This window comes from Theileria orientalis, chromosome 2 (genome assembly GCF_000740895.1).
Source record: "Theileria orientalis strain Shintoku DNA, chromosome 2, complete genome".
Lineage (NCBI taxonomy): Eukaryota > Apicomplexa > Aconoidasida > Piroplasmida > Theileriidae > Theileria > Theileria orientalis.
Window position 1 is genome coordinate 414,847 of NC_025261.1, and position 15,500 is coordinate 430,346.

General features: G+C 39.7%; 8 protein-coding genes across 8 annotated transcripts; 5 read left to right on the plus strand and 3 right to left on the minus strand.

The window, feature by feature from the left end:
- Nucleotides 1-95: 95 nt before the first annotated feature.
- TOT_020000205 (ribosomal protein S29) lies at nt 96-1,839 on the minus strand (the record flags this gene model as incomplete). Its single annotated transcript, XM_009691940.1, has 9 exons — nt 96-322; nt 465-527; nt 817-895; nt 926-990; nt 1,090-1,207; nt 1,240-1,282; nt 1,426-1,490; nt 1,567-1,666; nt 1,760-1,839. 9 exons carry the CDS (start codon nt 1,837-1,839, stop codon nt 96-98), a joined length of 840 nt encoding a protein of 279 aa, XP_009690235.1.
- Nucleotides 1,840-2,137: 298 nt separating this feature from the next.
- TOT_020001033 (transporter protein cg10) lies at nt 2,138-3,421 on the minus strand (the record flags this gene model as incomplete). The annotated part of the gene is made up of 1 exon (XM_009691941.1): nt 2,138-3,421. The coding sequence occupies one exon, from the start codon at nt 3,419-3,421 to the stop codon at nt 2,138-2,140; it is 1,284 nt and encodes a 427-aa protein (XP_009690236.1).
- Nucleotides 3,422-4,089: 668 nt separating this feature from the next.
- TOT_020000207 (conserved hypothetical protein) lies at nt 4,090-5,689 on the plus strand (the record flags this gene model as incomplete). Its single annotated transcript, XM_009691942.1, has 5 exons — nt 4,090-4,374; nt 4,439-4,630; nt 4,740-4,839; nt 4,906-5,099; nt 5,195-5,689. The coding sequence occupies 5 exons, from the start codon at nt 4,090-4,092 to the stop codon at nt 5,687-5,689; spliced, it is 1,266 nt and encodes a 421-aa protein (XP_009690237.1).
- Nucleotides 5,690-6,105: 416 nt separating this feature from the next.
- Nucleotides 6,106-6,828, plus strand: TOT_020000208 (conserved hypothetical protein; the record flags this gene model as incomplete). The annotated part of the gene is made up of 1 exon (XM_009691943.1): nt 6,106-6,828. One exon carries the CDS (start codon nt 6,106-6,108, stop codon nt 6,826-6,828), a length of 723 nt encoding a protein of 240 aa, XP_009690238.1.
- A 427-nt stretch (nt 6,829-7,255) lies between these two features.
- On the minus strand, nt 7,256-8,712 carry TOT_020000209 (uncharacterized protein; the record flags this gene model as incomplete). Its single annotated transcript, XM_009691944.1, has 7 exons — nt 7,256-7,375; nt 7,581-7,642; nt 7,712-7,783; nt 7,814-7,871; nt 7,973-8,342; nt 8,440-8,507; nt 8,539-8,712. The coding sequence occupies 7 exons, from the start codon at nt 8,710-8,712 to the stop codon at nt 7,256-7,258; spliced, it is 924 nt and encodes a 307-aa protein (XP_009690239.1).
- A 544-nt stretch (nt 8,713-9,256) lies between these two features.
- On the plus strand, nt 9,257-10,478 carry TOT_020000210 (uncharacterized protein; the record flags this gene model as incomplete). The annotated part of the gene is made up of 4 exons (XM_009691945.1): nt 9,257-9,373; nt 9,465-9,971; nt 10,093-10,162; nt 10,234-10,478. The coding sequence occupies 4 exons, from the start codon at nt 9,257-9,259 to the stop codon at nt 10,476-10,478; spliced, it is 939 nt and encodes a 312-aa protein (XP_009690240.1).
- Nucleotides 10,479-10,725: 247 nt separating this feature from the next.
- On the plus strand, nt 10,726-11,690 carry TOT_020000211 (uncharacterized protein; the record flags this gene model as incomplete). The annotated part of the gene is made up of 5 exons (XM_009691946.1): nt 10,726-10,806; nt 10,918-10,999; nt 11,066-11,130; nt 11,235-11,383; nt 11,504-11,690. 5 exons carry the CDS (start codon nt 10,726-10,728, stop codon nt 11,688-11,690), a joined length of 564 nt encoding a protein of 187 aa, XP_009690241.1.
- A 119-nt stretch (nt 11,691-11,809) lies between these two features.
- TOT_020000212 (uncharacterized protein) lies at nt 11,810-15,480 on the plus strand (the record flags this gene model as incomplete). Its single annotated transcript, XM_009691947.1, is given in 5 exon segments — nt 11,810-11,857; nt 11,898-12,020; nt 12,197-12,880; nt 13,027-13,227; nt 13,246-15,480. The coding sequence occupies 5 exon segments, from the start codon at nt 11,810-11,812 to the stop codon at nt 15,478-15,480; spliced, it is 3,291 nt and encodes a 1,096-aa protein (XP_009690242.1).
- Nucleotides 15,481-15,500: the final 20 nt, after the last annotated feature.

The window sequence follows — 15,500 nt, forward strand, 5'->3', positions numbered from 1 at the left end:
TTCCATCCACTTTTTATTTATTGGCACCCCTATATATACGCGGTCCCATTACTGAGCCCTCATATTGTTAATAATGTATTTCGTGAATTATACATTTATGCACGGGCCCCGACGTGAGTGCTGTGAAACCGGTCATGGCAATTACCCATGAACGAAACCATATTAGCCTCACATATCAACACCCTTATATTAAAAGTGTATAATGTATGTGTTATGACATTATTGGAGTTTAAATTCGTTTGCGGATTACCAATACTTGTGGAATCCAATTGTGGTGGCTCTTTCTCGGAAGCACTGGCGGCATATTTCGAGTCCGTACTTCCTTATGAGTCCGTGACGATTAAAACACACGCAGCTAAATGAATATTCATTAGAAATTCATCATAAATAGGTCAAATATGTGAATATTGCAAATAGGGTATATGGCTACTAATTTATATTCCTAAATACTCCCAGACACTTACCATTGGTGGCTTCCTTGGCCGTATGTTTTTGGATGTTTGTTGAAAAGGTTACCCATGTCAATACTATACTATATAAAAACGTTAGAATGATATATTCCTAACACCACCCCATTGTGGTAAGGATCTAATTAACACATATGATGTACGTATTACATTAGAGTTCTCCCGGCTCTCGATTATAAAACTATACGATATGAACATCTAGTTTTTTTTACCTTTTCCAACACATTTTGACTAAAGCGTCCTAAACATGATTTTGACACAATTCATTAATATTAATCTTTAAAACGAATAATATTTTCAACACAATTATTTTTCACACGCATAATTTACTATTTGTTTTTGTTGGTACCTGGAATATTTCCAAGCGGGTAGTATCTGCATACCAAAACCATGTTTTCGCTACAGCATGATACTCCGCATCCAATCGCCTATATTTTGCATTATTTACTTTTTCTTACCTTTGTGTCTTTCCATACTAATTGCGTGAATGCCAAAACGTTTGGATTCCTCGTGGTTACTCCTGCTACGACATGTTTACCTTGCTACCTACATCTTTTGAAATCGTACTCTTTTATCCCTATATTTATACAGTTTTATGGCATTTTTTGTTTTAAATCCTTACCTTCGTACCAGAATTTAACTGCTATTCCTTCATCGAACTGTTGCTTTCCCACAGAGAGGTAATTTGTTCCAGCTAAGCCTGAGTAATACAGGGGAAGGTCACATCGTTCCTTTGTTATCTGATAGTTATTTTATAAACTTCTTAAATCACCCTTGCAGCTTCCTTTTGTGCTGATGTGGCCAATTCGTTGTTCCTGTGTAGTTAAATCATTATGAGCGTTTGATATATATCATAATTATCCATCTTATTGCTGTATGTTTAATAATGTGTCACTTACAACCAGCATATCTCATTATTTTCAATAATTGTGTATTCACTTAAAATCAGCTTGCTTACCATTCTAGCTCTTGTACTGTGTGAATCCTCCTGTAGTCGTTATGTGCAAGTAACATCAATTCTTTCTATAGAATCATCAGAAGGGGAAACAATAATCGGTTAAAACCCAGTTATTCTAACACATATGTGCATATTGGTTACCTTAAAACTACATTCTCTGGCTTCTGCGCAGAACAAACACAACAGCAAAATCCAATGGAATTTCATGACACATTTCAACAATTTTACAGCCTTGTCCCCTCTTAAATTAAAAACATCAAAATTCAATAGACAAAAACGCCCTTTTTGTGGTATTAATTAATGTATGTGTGAATTTATATACTATAAGCACAACCTGTTGCCCTGGTCAGATTGTGATTTCACATTTTCCACTTGCACTTCACCAACAATCAGATAACTATCTAATAAGACCATACAACTTTAATTAACTCATTAACCATGTAATAAACCACACTATAACTGTTTAATCGTGTATGCTTCGTGTGTTTTAAAAATTAATGTTTAAACACTAATCTCAGTTTCAAAGTATGCGCTCGCTCTACTATCAGTGACCAGTGCAGCAGTTGCGAACGTACTCTTGGGTAATATTTTACAAACTCTGGTCAAACTCTGGTACTCTGCGTTGCCTGATGGCACTCGTACCAGCTTCGACTTCCCCTATCCCACCAACTTGTGTAGGAAAATAGCTATGCGTGTTATTACTATTGCGATGTCACGTGAAAACGTCTCTACTTGTCGGCTCCGGGTGGTTAAGCCTGTCCGCCGCCATGATTGAGAAGTCCTCGTGGTCCTCCAGGAGCGGCTGATCCAGCAGCTGGTGCTCATCCTGGGAGCGCTTCGAGCCCAGCGCGTAGAGCAGAAGCCCGCAGACGATGCCCAGGAAGCAGACGATATCCAGGAAGTTGAGGCTCGTCGTGCTGTCTCCTGCTATGAAGTGCAGCGAGAATGCTATTGAGGTCAGCGGCACCTTCACTGTGCCCAGGAGGAGTGTGAATGTCACCGAGCCGTCGAGCATGATGAACACGTATGCGATTCTGATGACACTGCTGAAGACTATATACATACAGTATATTTTAAAGGCGTCCTTGCAGTTGTCACACGTCGGGTGTATTGTCGGCCCGCACTTTTCAACGATTGTGTTCACTCCCTTGAACACGCACTTGAACCCGTTGACGTACAGGTCGTACAGGCTTTCGAAGTAGCTGTAGAAGCCCTTCGAGGGCAGCAGTGTCACGAGCGTGTACAGTATGTTATAGAAGAAGTGAAACATGAATGCGAAAAACTGGTACTTGATTACGTGGAAGAATTTTGACGTGTATTGCTTCTCTCTCAGTGCCGACGATATTGCGTCCGGGATTGACGCGATCAGGTACAGCACGTTGTTGTAGAACCTGTTGTCCGACGTGTCCGTTCTGTTGACCATCGGCTTCAGGATTGCGAAGAACAGTATTATCAGTGCGCTTATGTACTGGAAGTGGTGGTACTTCTTCGACAGGAACAATTTGCAGGAGACCATCGTCAGCGGCACTGAGATTTGTCCCAGCAGCACCAGCATCAGCCCGCTCGTGTGCGCGCTTCCGAATGCCGATATTCCCGTCGAGAGCATATCCAGGAAGCCCAGGAACACCAGTGGCTTCGTGTCGAATGGCCTCTTCATGTACTTTCTCTTGAACAGCAGGCAGAACACTGCTATTATTGATATCAGAAACCAGAACGTGCTTATGATAAGCTGTATGCTGAACATGATATAGTTTCTCGTGTGGTCTATGAACCTTTTGTAGAACACTGTGGTCATAACGTCCATCAGTACGAATATGATACACGATATTGCGAACGCCTTCGACCACAACCATTTTAACATCCTAAGCACAATGCCATACGTCCAAACAAAGAAATCTCCTACTGTATTAATTGTGCCTGGCGGCTCTGATTCGGAAGAGAGGTATCCTAGGGAGCCCGAGCTGTTTGAGCTAATTGACGAACTTCTCTTAGACATTACTCTCTCAACGTTCGCCAACCTATCCGTCTATGGGATGTGTCTATTTAAATCAAAATATTATTATATATACTGACAAATTAATTAATCACAGCCAGCAAATCAACTATTTAAAAATTTACGACCCCATATATATTTATCAAAACAATGATTAAAACAGATAAATTTTATGAATACATATAAATGATATAATTACATTTTAAACCGTTTGTCTTTTACTGTTATTTTTTCTTTTAATTTCCTAATTGTGTGCCCCTGTGTTTATCATACGTTAAAATCACTGACTGATGAATTTTACATCAATTCATCACTCGTTTTAATAGTATTTCTCATTGATCTTTACACATTTCGATCTTTTTTTATTTTATCCCATTCGTTTTCAATTGTATCTATCACCAACCGTTTTCTACATTTTCCAGTTATCGTTTTTCTCGAGTTCTTTTTAAATTACAACCTTCCTCAAATATTCATCTTCCATATGATTTTTGAATGTTTGTATCTCCTTTCCTTTTTTATTGATTCTTCTTTATACAGCACCTGTCTGCATTCCTGTATTCCTACTACAAATTTGTATTTTTTATACTATTTTCTATATATAGCATTGATTTAATTATTATTTTAATTTTAGTTTTATTTATTTATTTTTTATAATAGACAAAATGTAAATTATGTGTATAATTGACCCTGCTTCCATCACTTTATGTGCTTCCTTGAGTTGCGCAGCCATTGGTACGACTTACCTGATAAGTAACGTAAAAAAAATACCACACCCGTCCGAATGCGGTTGTATAGGACGCTTTTATCGCATGACAGGGGCCCACTCCCACGATCCCTTGGACTTAATCTTTGAATTCCACGAAGCAGTAGACTTTCTCGAAAACGGGAAGTATTTTCTGGAAGTTACCTCCGGAAGGTTTAAGTATCGCACTCAGCCGGTTAATGTGAGACACGGAGTACTTCAAATATATGTATGGAATCTACGTATTCTATCTTGAATCTCTATTAACCGGTGTGTAGGAAAAGTTGAACGTTCACGTCAGGCAATGTGACGACTTCGTGACCATCGAACTGCACCAAAAGCACATTGCTAGGACTTCTGAACACGGAACACTTCGAATATCAGTGCTTGATGAGATTTTATCTGGGAGGCCTCCAAAAAAAAGGAAGTACACATTGATACATAAAGATCAAGCGTCCACTAAACTAACGGTATTGCACAATTATGAATTATACAGACAGTATTTAGTTATGTACGTGTACTAGATGGCCAATTTATTTGTATTCGACTGCCTTTTTACTCATTTTAATTCTCAATTAGCTTTCGATTTATAAAATGGACTCCAACATCGCAACAATGAACCTAACTCCTTTGACCCTGCAAGTATTAATCCAGGCTCAACAGGAGGGAAATATAATGGGTAACCACTTGATTAGCACAAATACGTACACACTTACCTATTAAATCATTAACATTGACCTTTTAGAGGAAGATATGTTAAACAGTCTGGATGAAATGGAGGACACTGAGAAGTTGAAGTACTTCTCAAAAGTCATTACAGGGCCCTTGAGGAAAATGAACTCCGTTAAGACTGGATACACCGAGTATTTTTTCAAGCCTTTTGAGGTATCTCCTGGCTGCTGGGACTGGTGTTTTTGGGAATCAATAGAGAAATATAAAGTATCACTTAGCTATACACACTCCTAGCGACCTTATCTAATAACCGGTCTATCTATTTGTTTACTGGCTCAATCATTCACTCATTTTAACTTCAGGCTGGTGATAAACAGGATGGGAACATCTCATTTTTATCAATCAGTCTCGTGACTCCTGATACGTCAAATAGAAAAAGGTTCTTGCTGAGATACCACACTCGCAACGGCCCCTTACAAATATTGTTCAAAACTGTGGACAGGGACAGGGATATTTGGATCGACGGATTAAAAGAGTTTATCCAAAAGGCTACTGAGGTTTTTCACGCCAATCCTACCTTTAAAATATTGAAAAAGAAAAATAAAGCGGTCGTCGTTACTAAGGACTTGGATCCGTCCCCTAAATACGAAGATGTGCATCGTTTACGGCTAAAAGATAAACAGTACAATTTAAATGACGACGTTTTTTATGAAAACGAGGATGATTCTGGCGGTAATGAAAATAAAAACCGCGGAATACACACCGTTCCCAGTCCACTTTCAGCTGGGCTTTCGGAGGTGGCCAAATTCAAAAAGAATCTACAAATAATGGAATCCAACATGTACCGACCGACTTAGAGTAATATTCTAATGAATTTTACAACGAATGTGTAGCATATAATTTTCTACATGATTATTTGCTTTACGTACTCACCCCGCAACTATGTCTGTGATGTGCCAACAAATACCGAGTCCGTAAATATATAGTCGGTCCCATTTATTTTAAACACATAATGTTTAATTGTTTTTTTGTTTCTATAAAAATTCTACACTGCTGTTGTTTTTCCTCCCAGTGTGTAACAGCCTCTTTGCTTATATAATCATTTTAATTTGAATACCTATAGTATCTGCCATATATACATTTTTTTAGATGCTTTTGTTATTATAGTTTCGGATTCCAACGCCTATTTTAATTTTTCTTCTGATCTTTGTGTTGTCACAACGATCCGTTGTCGTTTCGAAAATCTTTAAAGCTGTCCGCACATTTCACGAAGATGAGTTTAAATGTTTCCGAAACCTCTCCTTCTGATTCCTCTCGATCTTCAGGAGCAAAATCCTCCTTGAAACGGGAGCGTCGGCGAGGGTGCAAGACCGTTCCCAAGGATGCCGTTTTAGTCCCTAATATCCCTGACGAGGATTATTTCAGCGACATTACCGGTGTTTATTATCATTTTAAAAAGATGGAGTGGCGCACGATTTGCAAGGACCCCTTCAAGAACTCGAAACGGTGGCAGAAGACCTTCGGCATTAACAAGTACGGATTCTACGAGGCTAAGCGTCTTGCTGAGATGAAGGCTCACGAGGTCTCCGAGGCCAACAAGCTGTCTAAAATACTTCGTCGATACGGGTCTTTGCAGGAGGACCCTAATCTTCACACTCGCTACTTCACTCCCCTCCCTGGCTCGGGACCTCGTTTCAACTTCTCAAACGGGACTTCGATCTTCGACTTCAGCTGCAGTGACACTCCTCCCAGTGATACACTGAGTGAGCTCTATGGCTGCTCTTCTCGTTTGAATGAGCCTCATTCTCGGGGCCCTTTTTTACCTGCGGTTTCGCCTCAGAGTCGCAAGCTCTCTGGCCTTTACTATCGGAACGCCCTAGTCGCAGTGCCAACGTCAAAGGTGAACAGCAACATTTTTGCTTATATGCCCTCTTTTCCCTATCGGTTGGTCTCTCTTTCTACTCCTAACCGTCATAAGGGCTCCGATTTTACCTAATCTCTTCTAATTTATCATGTTTGATACATTTATTTGTTAATTACTTTTTAATTTCTCACACATTTAATCTCATCAAAATCACATCATCGTTACGACATATAATTTATTTAATCTATAATACATTATTTTATTACTATTGATCCTCTTTCTTTCTATTCTGTGATTTCATGTTCAACGTTTGCCTGTCAGATTACTAAAGAACAATCATCCTAGTTACCCTTCTTGCCTATTTTTGTTTAACTGTGAAAAAGAGGTGCCGATCGACACCTTGGAACACAATTACTTATTTTTACATAAAAATACGTACTGTCCAAAAGGTTTACTGTTCTAACTTCTCGTGTAAGAACAAAGATTCCTTTCAGTTACAAGAGGGAGCACTTTCGCCTATGCTTACTAGTCATGTCAAAATCATCATTCAGGTTTTCTTTTAACACACCAATACGTTGAGCCTGAATCCTATATCATATTTCCATATCAGTTTCAATTGATCTTCCTTCAGTTGGAAACACAGCACTACTCCGTCAGAATCTCCAGTGAATATATATCCCTAATTATTATATATAAACAACTCACTCAACAAATATTATAAGTATGACTTTTTTAATTAATTTGTCAATTAATATTGTAAATAACTTATTGTTAACTGGTAATGTGTTAATGATAGCTAGCAATTAACTAATCGTCTGTTGCTACTACCATTAGTGGTTAATTGAAAAATAACTACATAAATGCGCTTATATAAACTGTTTTACATGTTTCGATGATATCGATTTAACTCTCTTCGTGTGTACTTTTGCTGTTGCAACTAGAGATTCTAAACCAACCGTTAGTGCCAATGTTATTTACATCGGTAATCACACCCATTATTGTCCATATAACTTACCCTTATAAACTGACACTTCTCCCGATTTAAATCCTAATACGATATATCCTCCGCACCAACAACTTGAGGTTACTACAACTTATTAATTCTTGTTACTCTCACCTTTATCTTTCGTTGAGATCGTCTCAAACTCGTCATCTTCGGCACTACACGATAGTACCTAAATAATCGTCTATATCTTCTCCACATTTAATACACGTTAATCCTACAATTCTAGTGCAGATCCATTCACACAGTTATATACTTTGAGAATAAACTTACTTTGCTTTCTGATGTCAACAGGTACTTTGTTCCCTTCGACCATTCCACCGAGAGTGGCATAATATCCAACTCAGTGTTAAACACACACGTTTTCGAGACCAAATCCCACAGTCTAAGGCAACGATCTGCGCTCGTCGATATGAACGTCTTCCCCTCTGGGTGTATCGAGAGGCCCGTTATCTCCTTCTTGTGTGCTTTAAATGATTTAGCGAAGCTCAAGTCTCTCGTGGTAAACATCGATATGTCTCCGTGTTCGTTTCCGATTAATATAAACCCTTTGCTCATGCCTCCATATATCGATGTTGCTGTTATATATCCTTCTGAGAGCATAATCTCTCCATGTTTCCTTTTTTTCTCTATGTTATAGACTCTATATAAATCAATTAATGATTTTAATTGGATTTAGATGACATCCCTTCTCATTTACACTTATTTTAGTATCAATGTATTTTTATTAATTTGCTTACTGGACTGTTTCATCCGACCCTCCGCAAACGAGTATATTGTTGGACAAACTCATACATTTTATAGAACCCTAATATATGTTGTAATTTCTATTTCCATACTTGGGAGCAGAGTACTCTAAAAGACTGGGTGGCGTCAACTAAGTTGGACTGTTCATAATCAGAGGATTCTTTGGACTCAGCGCCATTTATTTCACTTTCTAGGTTATTATTTTTATCTAAATTCAATTCTAGGCCTAATAGAACGCCTTCATAACCTCCATAAATTATTAACATATCTATATTTTACATAAAATGTGTACAATACAATTGACTTTTAATTAAAAAAATAAAATTCATGTAAATTAAATGACCAATTTAAAGATAAATCATTTTATAAATCATATAAACACAATGTTAATGGTTATTATCTAATTTCTATTTATATTAATGTACCCATATTTTACTAGGAATCCGTGGGCCATTATTTATTTTTTAACATATTTGTAGTTTAAATTGAATCATTTTATTTCTTTAAACATATTTATATCATTATATGCCTCTCTAAATTTTATGTGCCTTTTTGTTTCAATCGGTGAACATATTAGATAACAAATACAAATTGTTTGATTTCCTTGTTTTACACTGGCCATATATTATTACTATTATTTGAAAATTTTATATTAACGAATTCAATTTTTTTAAACAATCGACTGATTTTATTGTGTGTATTTTACAATTGTGTTTTATGACTACAAATCTGTTGATTTGTTAAGATGCCATTATAACTATGATTATATTTTAATAAATTCCATTTCCTATCGGATTTTAATTAGTAAAGATGTTTAACAGAACTTTGCAGCTCAAAGATGTGTATAATGGAGTTCCCTGTGATTTTTCATACAACAGGGAATTCTTAATTACAACATCAGAAAACAAGTTCATAGCCGATTCCAATGTAAGTGTTATATTCAGTATCACCCTAGTTAATGAGTATAAATTAAGGCATTTATTATTGCGTAATTGGCATTTAAACCAATAATTTATAGTTTGGCGTGATGGTAGAAACTACTTTCAGTAGTGACTTCACCAAGTTCATGGACGAGATTGAGACCATTAAGAAGATGATAGACACTATAGAGGAAGGAGCTCGATCCATAACTAAGTTGATGCACCTGAACACGGAAGTTGTAACTGAAAAGCAGAGGACGGACATCAGCACAAACATGAACGCACTTATCAATAGAACCAACATGGTGTGTACGCAGTGTAAAGAGTCCACAACCAGCCTTCAGAAGTTCCTCGACAAAGGAAGCAGTTCCACCGAAAACAGAATGAGGGCAAACGCATACAATGTGGCAGTGAAGCACTTTAGAAACGCCCTGAAACGGTACCAAACGTCACAAATAGATTACAAGAAGTCTATCACTGATAAATCAAAGAGACAGCTCCATCTGATATATCCAGAAATGGACGAGGAGGAGCTGGATAAACTCGCAAATAATCCGAACGCACAACAGACAGTAGAGCAAATCGCACGTTCAAATTTCCTAGGGGTATTACATATTTGAGACGGATGGATACACATCCACCTAGCTATTTATTTACTGTTTAAACATAGATACTTAGGCTTTATAAAACAAGAGGTTATTTGAACGTTTGTTAATTAATGTGTAGAATGTGTCCCTGAGGGACGCAGTTTCCAATATTCAGGGGAAATATAATGACATATTGGCTCTAGAACAGAGTAAGTTGACTTCATTTAACTAGGTGTAAGGAGGCATTATCAAAACTTCAGAGGCTGATTGAATAATGTAGGCATGGAACAACTGAAACAGATGATGGTTGAGCTGGCGGCAGTCGTCAGCTACCAGGGGGAGTTGATCGACCAAATTGAGCACAACGCACTCAAGGCGGTGGATTACACGGGAAGGGCCAACGAGCAGCTGCAAAAGGCCCAGGATAACAAGAAGAAGGGGAGCAAGCTCCTAACGTGGTTTACTGCAATCGTGGTCCTCGTTGGACTTGGCATCATGATTCCTATACTCCTTAAGATAACTTGAGTTTTAATAATTTCCCTGGGAATTTTACACAAATTACCCTTAAAATCACACATATATGTGGTTTATCAGCGCTGGGCTGATAATATCAGTTCCATGGTATCGGAGGATTAGCTTTGGTCTATTTGGTGGTTCAACCCGCTTAGAACGTTTATGTGGTTAATTAAGATAGTTCATAACCTCGTGATACTATAATAGCATATATTACACACTCATACATTGATACACATCTGAATTTTTAACATAAACCATGGAATCTCAACTTTACTGGGAGCTGCAGCCACTGGGCGAATCAACCTGTGGCATTCATGCTTTAAATTTTATACTACAGGTGAGGGCCTTTTCCAATATTATGTGTTATAATGGTATAAATGTTTTAATGAAGGCTATCCCGTTTCACTAATTTAAACACACCTTTTTCATTACACTAATACTCCCTCAGGGGCCAGTGTTTAGGCTGAGTGAGCTCGAACCGATTGTCCGCCAATGTATTAACATGGAACGGGAGTTTTTAATTCAAGCAGGTAATTTCTAACTATTTTGGCCACAAATATTGCAAATGTGTTGCTGCATAAACTTATTTTACTTAGGCCTGTCCCAGGCCGAGTGTGATCAAATGATTTCTAGTGAAAGCAATGGCAATTTCGACTACACGGTATATGTTAAGAGATATTCACTTATTTAACATTCCATATCTATATAAGTTGGTGTACGGACACATTGTTACTCGATGCCATAATCTACATAATTGACAAACAGGTCCTCGAAAAGGCCTTAGAAAATAAAGGTTACTCCTGTACTAGGGTTTCAGGGGATAATTTATCCGAAAAGCTTTTGGAACACAAAAATGCCTTTTTAATCAACGTAAACAACCACTGGATTTCTTCAAGGCATATAGGAGAAAAGTGGTAAGAATTCGTTAGAAAAGCAACAAAACCATGACATATATAACAATTTATAGAAATTTGCTAGATAATGTTAAGTTTGTCAAGATGATAAAATATTTTAAAAACTAACTGTATACTCAGGTTACTGTGTGACAGTAAGAAGGACGAGCCCGAGGAGGTTGATTTACTCGACTTTCTGAAAGACAGCGTAACCAACAAACATTCTGTATTTTTAGTAAAGGACAAAATGGGAAAATATTTACCGTTATTTCACAAAGAAAATGCAATACTTGCCTCAAATCAAAAATGTAGACCCTTGAAATCATAATATCATCTTCAACCGTGTTCACATCGGTATGTAATATACAGGAATAAGAAGATTATAAAAACATGGTTATGAATTTATTTTGATTGTGTTTTTAGTTAAGATCGTGAATATATTTACAAATGTTCTTTGATCTACCCTACGCCAATATAAATTTTTATCGTAGTCGGGTTTATTTTTCATATTTTTGATTTATTTGTTTGTTCACAGTCCTATGTTCGTAAAATGAACACTATTGATGTTAATAATTATCAACTTTTGGTCCAGGCATTGGAAGGATCATTATCACCAGATGATGCTCATAGAAAGAGGTGTGAAGAGTATTTAATAAACGTAAGTTTAGAAACGCGCAGAGTTTGCGCGTATTTTTATTTATTCAGGCCATTAGTTAGCCGATACTGGCATTATTTGATCAATTGTGTATGTATTTATTCCGATAAACAACTATTTTTTATAACTCCTCTTATTTTGTCACAATAAAGGACTCGAACTAATGATTGTTAACGTAGTTTTCGCTCAAGGAGGGGTCAATACCTTCTTTCATGAGGATTATGTCCAACTTTCAATTCGAAGATGCAGTTAGACTGGCTTCGTCGATTAGACTAAAGAATCACATTATATCGCACTGGATTGACAGCACTCCCGACTACTCAATTGAAAATCCTATTATCTCACACACGGACCGAGCGTTCCTGCTGGACAATCTCTACCTGTGCCTGGTCTCCTCGAATCAGAGAACAATTCGTAACCAATGCTACCAAATCCTGAGGCACATAATGTTTAACCTTGAAATTAAGGATGTGAAGACGATGCTGACGTCAATTTCAGCAGACTTGGGGCAGAGAGAAAACTCAGACCGAATTTCGTGCGCACTTTCGAGTTTGCGCAAGGTGGTGACTAAGTACGAGTACCACGGAAGCAGCCTGACGAATGAACTGAATGATATCATTTCGGCATATTTCGGCCCGCTACTATCGGTTGCACTGGACGCCTCAAAAATAGGCCTAGGAAACGACGAGGCTGCCACGTTAATTCACCTGGTCCTGAAGATATATTTCTCCTTGGCACTGCTAACGTCGCCATCCACGGACCTTTTGAAGGAGTCGATACACCACTGGATGAACTTGGTTCTATTTGTACTCGACGAGTTCGTAAAATGGCAACAGTCATGGCCTCAGAGAGCGGATGTACAGGTATTTAGAGGCATTAACAGTTAGTAGCTATGTTGTAACTGGCATGGATTTTAGTTAGCGTTAATGGTAGCAATTAGACCAGTGATAACATATTCGTTTCAATAGTAGTTATTGTTTAACAATTGGACACTTAATAAACGATGTAGGTTAGCATCTTTGCGGAATTGAAAAATGATGATGAAGACCATTTATGTAAATTAGAGCAATTTAAGTGTTTTAAGTGGTCATTGAGGATACTAAATAAGTTTATCTCAAGGCATAGTTCATACAAGGATAATCCAACCAAGTTTATGTTCTTTTCATCTTTCATATCGGACAAGTATTCACGTAAGCCCTGGATAGAACTAGTAATTTATTATTAGTAGCATTATCTAAGTATCTGTGATTATAATGGATGGCAAAAGTGTAAGCGGAATTCATTGATAAATTCAGATCAATTTGTGGTCTCAATGATCAATTTACTTAAGCTAGAGTCGGAAAATAAGTTGTTGTTCAATAATTTGTCACACCACCTGATATGGTCGTATCTTAGAAATTGCTTATCAGTGGAAAGCCACTTTAACAACTGCCTGAAGGATCATTTGAGTGAGTTGCTGGGAGTGTATTGCCTAAACACGTTCAAATACACAAAGGAGGACCTCGAACAGTACCAAGAGGAGCCTGAACAATTCATAAAGCTGCAGTCAGAGCTGTCCTTTCAATTCTGCAGTAACCGAGGAACGTGCTCAGATTTTTTGAAGGACCTGGTAAAAACGTACCCATCAGAAACGATAAAACAAATTAAGCGTATTTTACAACTGGGCTTCGAAAGCACAGATAACACAGTGCTCTACTCAGCAATGTCGATAGTGGGATACGTGGCTGAAAAGCTGATAAGGAGGAACAGAACACATCAACCTGCAGCGAACCACAAGGAAAAAGCGAGGAAAAAGTTCGGGCTAGAACTGCAGCAAGTCGATGGAGAGGAGCTGCTTGAAGTGAAGGTGTTGGGACTGCTTAACTCGCCGGACATCTGGATAAGGATGAGGGCCGCGTGGCTCTCAGGGAGAATCGTGAAGCGAGTGCACAATATCAGGAACTTTGAGACGCTGAGGAAGCTTTACGTCCGCCTGCTGGACATGATGGTGGACGGGGAGATCCTGGTGGCAGTCTTCGCGTCAAACGCACTCATCGAGCTCTTCAGAATCGAAAACAAAAACCTTAACCCGTTAATCTTAGGCTCATTGTCATCGCTGCTGGAAAGACTCTTCATGCTGATGAACAGAATATACCTGGAGAGCGTGACCTCAGTGCTGGCAGAGATAGTGGAAACATACCCGCAGGAGGTGGTGCCCTACGCGAAGGACATCATTCTGAACATGTCAAACAACCTGACGAAGAGCCTTATGGCTTCGAAAGAAGGAGTGGCGGAAGCAGCAGACGACGAAAAGATACTCGTCCGCTGGACCATGATGCAGACGCTCAACACAGTGCTGAGGCTGCTCACTCACTCAACCCAGGACACGAACAAGGAGGGGAACCAGGCGCCGAAGGAACCCGCAGAGGAGAAGCTGCTGCTGGAGCTGAGCAGCTACGGAGTGATCATCACGACCATCGTGAACCTGCTGAAGCTCCTCTTCGGAACAGAGGACGAAATGTGCGTCGAGTACCTGGACGAGGGGGCGCTGCTGCTGGCGAACCTGGTGAGGCTCCTGGACGTGAAACCGGTGAAGAACCTTATCGCGGCCAAGGCGGCCACAGCCTTCGCAGACTTCTGGATGCTCCTGGTCATGCTACTCGACCTCATGAGGAAGTTGAGCTTCGAGATGGTGTCGGACTTCGGGATGATCCGGGAGCCCCTGGTGGCGCTGGCGCACAGAGACCCCCAGGGCTTCGCAAAGATCCTCGACCAATTATACCGGATCTGCCTCGAGGCGAGGAACAGCGGCCTGGGCGACGAGGTGGACGACGTCATCGCAGACTGTCTGGAGGTGAGTCTGGAATCGGGAGCGGTGCACGCGATCTTTGCCACGATCCTGGACGACGCCTCGACCCGAGTGGCCGCCTTGGTCTCGAACTGCCCTAAGACGAGCATGCAGGATCTGGCCTCGGACAACGTGCACCTCATGCGCCTGTCCAGCCTCGTCATCATGTACTACTATCGGAACCTGCACGCCTCCTTCGCAGAGCAGGCCGCGGCGGCGAACCAGGCAGTCGCGAACCACCTGAAGGTACTCTCGAGCTTCGTCGTCAAGTACTCGGTGTACTGCACCTGGAAGTCGATCAGGAAGTACTCAATCCTGGCCTGCTGCACGCTGCTTAAGAATAACGCGACGAAGCTGGACGACACGGCCAACGCCCTCATTACGCTAATGCAGGCTCCCAAGGACGACCTTTCTGACGACAAATACTCGGGTTCTGAGTGCGATTACGACGACGAAGATGATGACGACTATGACTACGACGACAACGACTCCGAGTGGTCGGAATACGAGATCACCGAGTCGCCCCTGAACCACGTTTGCGAGATGAAGGTGGCGAAGCAGTTGTTGATGGACCTGAGGGACTCTTTGAACCAAAACACCCGCAACAACATGGTCTTTGTCTTGAATTCGACTTAATTTATACAAACGTGTGCTAC